At 40.3% G+C, this 6,742-nt stretch overlaps 1 protein-coding gene across 1 annotated transcript in view; it reads left to right on the top strand.

The window, feature by feature from the left end:
* DTX3L (deltex E3 ubiquitin ligase 3L) overlaps nt 1–5,330 on the top strand; it is an 8,583-nt gene extending 3,253 nt beyond the window's left edge. The window contains exons 3-5 of the mRNA XM_069780896.1: nt 170–1,708; nt 2,457–2,674; nt 4,281–5,330. Coding sequence (XP_069636997.1) covers nt 170–1,708; nt 2,457–2,674; nt 4,281–4,350 — 1,827 coding nt within the window. The 3' untranslated portion in view covers nt 4,351–5,330. The remainder of the gene's footprint in view (nt 1–169; nt 1,709–2,456; nt 2,675–4,280) is intronic.
* The last annotated feature ends 1,412 nt before the right edge of the window (nt 5,331–6,742 follow it).

Here is a 6,742-nt window from a genome sequence, read left to right on the forward strand (position 1 = left end):
TACTTACATGTGTGGAATGTCAGTATACACGACATAAAAGAAACACTGTGTGCAAATGTGTCTATAGTAATCTGGCCCTACTGAGATGTACAAATACTCAAAACATAGAAGCAGCAAGCAGAGAACCTCAGGAAAAACAAATATTGATATCTTCTTGTCTTCTTTTTAGATCTTTCTTACAGTATCTGCAACTTTGAATACCAGTATGTTCACTGAACAGCAAAGAGAAAAAATTGCCATTATATGTCCAAATTTAAAAAGAGAAGGAAATCCTGATGTTGATGGCTCTGAGAAACTGACAGGAGATTTTACAGATATTGAAAAAGCTTATCACTACTTTAAGGATATCCTTGCAGGCAATGACCCAAACCATGATTTTTCACATTCTGAAAGTAAGAATGGTTTGAAAGATGAAAATGGTCTGAATAGTGAAGAAATGCATGAACTTACAGTTCCATCAGCTCTCTATGAATATTTCAGTCATGCCTGCAAAGAACAAATCAAAGTACTACATGAAAGTTTTGGAGTGTGTATAAGAAGTAAAGATCATAACAATGGAACCACATCAGTATGCTTCACTTCTGATAAAAGTCCTCCATCAATACAAAGAGCTAATGATTTTTTTATCAGAACTTTTCAGAAAAGTGTAGAAGATCTGAAACAGGAAAAAATTCCCGTAACAAACAGTTACACATTAAATGAGACAATAATGAAATTAAATGCTAGGTATAATAATCTTCTTGCCAAAGAGGAAGGGAATCAGTTGCTACTCCGTGGTCCAGCCAGTGAGATTTTAGCTGCCAAAAAATTTCTAGCAGAGGAAGGTGAGAACAGTCAAGCTGAAAAGAATATGAAAATATCATCTGAATGGTACAAATACAGGAATGGAATTGAAGTTGATGCTTCTGTATATAAATTGCTGGAAACAATTTTAAGCAAAGAAATTGAAGACATTAAAGACAAATTTGATACGGTAATAGAAAAGAAAGACAGTTCACATGGCCAGAAGGTGCTTATAATATTTAGGCCTAGGATCAAAACTTCTGATATTTCTTCACATGCTACGGAAAGTTTCATCAATGCATTTCAGAGTGCCTTTGCAATGCTAAGAGAAAAACTCATCAGCTTGCAGCTTTCAGAGGATCAGAAGGAAAGATTAAATATGCTACTCGATGGAAAACTATTAGAAGATCTGCATGTAAAACTCACGAAGAAGGAAGACAAATTCATCTTAAGTGGTTTACCAAAATATCTTTATGCCGCTGAAAAGCACATTATGAACCTTATCACTGAAGACTCAACACAAACTAAAAATTGGACACCACTGTCCTCTGATCTCAGCTATCAAGAAGCTACAGGACCGTCTGTGAAGAAAGACAACAGCAGGCAAAAGAATGATCTTTCTTCTAAAAAACAGTCTAAGGCAAAGACAGAAGAAGAAGAGAAAGATGTGTGTCCGATTTGCATGGAGAGAATTAATAATAAAGAAATACTGAGAAAGTGTAATCATGCGTTTTGCAAAAGTTGCATCGACCAGGCCATGACTTATAAGCAAACTTGTCCTGTTTGTAATACTGTCTATGGACTCATGAAAGGAGACCAACCAGAGGGAACAATGTCAACTAGAACAGTGTCTTCATCTCTTCCTGGTTATCCCAAGTGTGGTACTATTGAGATTACCTATAGTATGTACGGTGGTATTCAAACCGTAAGTATATTTACAGATTCATAAAAGATATTTTTCCCACAACAAAACCAATACTGAGTATAAAATTAACTATTTTTCCATCATTTTAATGCATGTCCAGGAGAGACATTTCTTTCTTCTGTACAAATCTGCAAGTATTTAATTCAGTGGTTTTGGGTGCGATAAAGTAATATGGTAGGAATTAAACAGTCAAATGGTAGCCCTCCATTTTATATGCACCAGGACAGAGCTACCTGTCTCAAATTTGTACACTGGGAGTAACTGAACTGAAATCTATGGAGTGATATCATATAAACAAAATCTTGTGAGTATGATGAGGATTCTCTGAGACATTCTCCTAGCTGCTGATGCCAATGGACAAAAATGAATAGTGAACTGTCTTATAAGCTTTCCAGGAGAGAAATCAGCTTATGCTATGTGCTTAAAGTCATGACACTAGGACTGAAAATGGGATAAATTAAAAAGTCAAGGGTGGGGTGACGTGCATTTTGGAGAGCAAAGAGGAAAAAACAAATTTAAAAATAACAATGGATGCATGAGTGATGACAAGAAAATGTGAATGAAACTTATATGAAAAAAATTGTCTATTGAGAGAAAAAACACCTCAAAATCAGTCGTCAGTCATGCTATGTCCTTCTGAATCAAAGACAGGGTAAAAAATATTGCGAAAGCTGGGATGTGTAATTTTCATGCTTTCAAAGCATTTATGATATACAATGTGGTTTTGTTTTGTTTTTCTACAAAACAGAGCAACCATCCAAACCCAGGGAAACCTTATTGTGCAACTTCTCGAAGAGCATATTTACCTGACAATAAGGAAGGGCGAGAAATTCTGCAGCTCCTCAGAAGAGCCTTTAACCAAAAATTGATTTTTACAGTGGGGCAGTCATGTACTACTGGTGCAAAAGGTGTTATCACATGGAATGATATTCACCACAAAACTTCTACAGCTGGAGGACCTACGAAGTAAGTAGTCTTCTCTTTATCTAATTGTATTGCTACTCAGATGTGTCAGGAAGGCTACCCTGAATATTTTCCACATAAGAGCTTTCAGATTTTGTCACTAACAAAGCAATTGTGGAATGCTCTATGGATCCACACTTGAATCACCTTCACCAATTTGGACATATGGAACAAGCATGAGTTTATTCTTCTGTTGCCCCTCCGGCCACTCATTCACCAGTGAGTTGTGTAAAGCACCTACTCAGTTAATAACTGCTCTGATTAGAAGCTACTTCTAGTACAGGACAGGACAGCAAGCTCTTGATAGCAGCTAAGGTTGGACTCCTGATCGCGGAGTCTTGTGTTACCTGCTATTTTGCACCAAGAGGTCCTGGTCCATTATCCCAGTAAAGATAGCACTCAGGCTCTGTAAAATATGATTTGAAATTCTGCTTATTAGAGCTAACAGCAAGAAGGAAGAGATTGTAGTATACATATGGTTATGTTCTTTTAGATGCTAGGAACCCCGGGTTGCACAGCATTCAGTAGGCCTCCGACCAGAGCACAGGATGCTGTACCAAACCCGTCCATAGAAAGGGTTACCCCATTTTGGTCATTCGAGCTATTACAGGATTTTCTTAGGGGCAGACAACTCTATTCAGCATTTCTTGAGGACTTGCTGCACTTCTAGATAAAGGCAAGGACACGCAGGTGGCATAATCACCGTTACTGAGTGGGAGCTGCCTGCAGCACCTCTCTTGGAGTGAACTGGCTAAGTCTGTCATGCAGCCACGGGATGAGCACAGCACAACACAGGCCTGAAGGCCATGCCGCGCGTGCAGCACGGCACAGCACAGCACAGCACAGGCCTGAGCCTGCCCCAGCTAACTGTTATGTGGATCACTAACTTCTCAATGTATAATGGTCTTCTGGTCAGGATCACTACATTCCACCCCTTAATGCACATACAACTGACCGTTCTTAAAGATATGATTAACTACAGATTATATCAGTAAACTGTTTGGCTCCTGGAAAAAATCTTACAGAGACAAAAGGGATGCTTGAAACAGTCCTTCCAAGCTTGTTGCAGCCTTTCAGGGGCAGGTGTCTTCCTGCAAGCTCTAAAGATTTGTATCTAGATCCTCCTTCCTGGGCTAGGATCAGAAAAGAGCAAAAAGTATGAGTTTTACTTTATCCCCGCCTCTGCCGAAATGCTCTCCCTAGTTATCGCTTGCTTCATATGCACTTTTGGTGATGTGCTACTTAGAATCCGGAGGTGCCATTGTATTTGTGTGTTGAATGCTTACTTGGATATGCTTTGGATCTGATTTTCAGAAAGATGCATACCCAAGCGCCCTATCATTTTCAAGTGACACAGCAGGCAGCTTTGTAAATCAAGTTCTTAATGTCAGTTTGGACAACCAAATTCAGCAGCTCCTTTTCTTAAGTTTTCAGATTTACCCTGTCTGTACTGCCTCTCTGACCTGCAAAATAGGGTCTGTTTCCTCTATAGAGAAGGAAGTGCATGCAATTTGTAAAGTGTTTTAAGGGATTTTGATGAGAAGGTTCTGTAGAACTGTCGAGTGGTTCATTGCAGAAGTAACCCCAAATTCTTTTCCTCTTCTCCTAGTTTTGGTTACCCTGATCCTGATTATTTGAAGCGGGTTCGATCAGAATTGAAAGCAAGAGGAATTGAATAAAGAAATTTATCAACCACCAGCTCTTAGGTGTAATAACTGAACATGTAGCTGTTAATTTGCTATTCAAGCACTAAGAAGAAAGAAATTTGTTCAGCCGCTGTACTTAAATCACTTGTATTTTGCAGTCAGCTAAGAAAAGTAATCTTTTTTCATCAAACAATACATGTTTTTTTTACACATCATTTGCTTCCTTGACTAATGTTTCCCTCTGTGAGTAACCTTTACAGAATTTGGGTCTTGTGAGTACAGCATCAGTACTTGTTGCACTTGTCGAGTATTAAATTGTGCATCTTATTTTACCAGTGGATCTGATCTGCACTTTTTCCCACAAGTCTTCAGTCTGACCACCAAAACCGATAGATCCACTATTAGCTTTTATTCGATCAAATACTTACTTTAGCTTTGTGGTATTATGTCTGTCATCATGGACAGCATCATGTAACCCATCTGCTGGAAAATTTTTATGCAGCTGTTATAGTGTCAGCTGTGATCAGGCTATGATCTTTTGCTTCTTTTCCTTTTCAGGGCAGAAATGGCATTAGTGGTTTGGGTTTTAAATATGAAATTAGCATGGATAATGTATGAGGGGGTACATGGATGCTGCTGTATTTTTAACCCCATGAAAGTGCTGAGTGCTCAGATCCACATTGGACCAAATGGGAAGTAACAGTGTCTGGCCATCTTTGATAGCCTTCCATCATGCTTAAGCTTAAATACAACCTTTAAGTCAGCTTTGCAACTATAAAAACTATATTCTTCCCATTACTTCCAGCATATATGTATAAAAAACATATCTATATATGGTTTAAATCGTGTTATAAAGATACTTTGTTGTTACTCTGCACTGTCTAAATAGCCTGCTAATTACCTCTGTGGTAGTGTGAAATATAGCTTTCACTTAATGCAGCCATAATTGTTAGTGAGTTAAAGAAAAATTGTTAGGCTACCGAATATAACTAATAAATAAAATATAAAGATACCATCTGCTCAGTTCTGCATTTGCTATTCGGGGTCTTCCTCCTGTTTTAGATATGTACAGTTGTACATTTTTTTAAATTTAGGATCTTCCCAGCAGCACCATGATCTGGACCCTATGCCACTTTTTTTTTTTTTTTTTTTTTTTTTTAAGATTCCCATGTTGTGAATAGGCAGTACTACTTTACCACCTTGATTTTCATATTTCTTAGTATTGGTCACTGTTTGGCTTCCATGTGAGTTGGGACATCTTTCCTTCTGTGGTTTTGTTTTACTGTATTTGTTTTCACATTTTAACACTATTTTACGTTTCCTCCCTCTTCTGTGCAGTAAGATACCAACATTCCAGTTGTTTCTAAATGACCGTCCTTTTCTGCACACTGAAACAAGCTGTGAAGATCAAATCTCCCCAACTTCTTTTGGTCTCTCCTTTCACTTTCTGTCCCAATAAGCCAGTTCACTGGTCAGACCCCTATCTGACAGTTCACCGGCTCCCATCTTACCTGTGGCAAAGTTTCACAGGCTGAGTTTTGCAGCAGAGTCCTGTTGACTGTCGCTGAAAGCTCCCAAGCCTTTATCCTATAACCAGCTGTACAGACCTTTACTTTCTTATCATAGCTGTACAGTTTAGGACTAAATCTACCTGATTTGCAATTGAAGTCAGGTATCTTGCCTGGGTTACAGCAAGGGAGGAGAGCACGTACCTGGGCTAACTGTTGAGACAACAGTGCATTAAGAAATGAAGGGTTAATTGCCTGCTGAGAAACAAAGGCTACCCCACGGGTCTACTCAGCAGCGTGTCCGATACACCTATATCTAGCTGACGTCCACCTGTGTGTGTCATTTTTTAATGACACTTGGTTATTATCCACTTCCTCAATGAACTTGCAGTGAAGTTAGGGGGGGAAATTTTTCATGTGTCTGCTATTTTGGTGTCTCATTTATGGGCACATTAGTAAAATACGCAGCAAGAAATAGCTGAAAACTGTAACTTTCGCAAGGGGAGGTCTGAGGAAAACACTCTCATGGCAATCTTGCACAGCTGTAGAAGTACATCTGATGGAGAGTGATGAAAACGGGTAATTTTACTTTGCATCGCGACTTAATTTGAGAGCGTCGCGCAGGGAGGGAGAGGTCTGTATTGTGCAGTGCCTAACAGTCATCGAGCCAGGCACTGAAAACAGCTGTATTTGTAAAACCGGCTCGCCGTACGACTCCGTGGAAGCACGACGCTGCGTTTCCGATGCCCTGAGCAAAGCGGGCCGCGCAACCCGGGGTGCTTTCCGAGGGCGGCGAGAGGCCGCCTCCTGCCCCGCCGTGAGGGGGCGCGGCGGGGGACCGGGGCCTCCGCCCGGGCCCGTGGGGGGGGGGGGGGCCCGGCTGCCCGCCCCCGGCGCGGGGAGGAGCCCGGCGCCGC

This window comes from Haliaeetus albicilla, chromosome 4 (genome assembly GCF_947461875.1).
Source record: "Haliaeetus albicilla chromosome 4, bHalAlb1.1, whole genome shotgun sequence".
Classification (NCBI taxonomy): Eukaryota; Metazoa; Chordata; class Aves; order Accipitriformes; family Accipitridae; genus Haliaeetus; species Haliaeetus albicilla.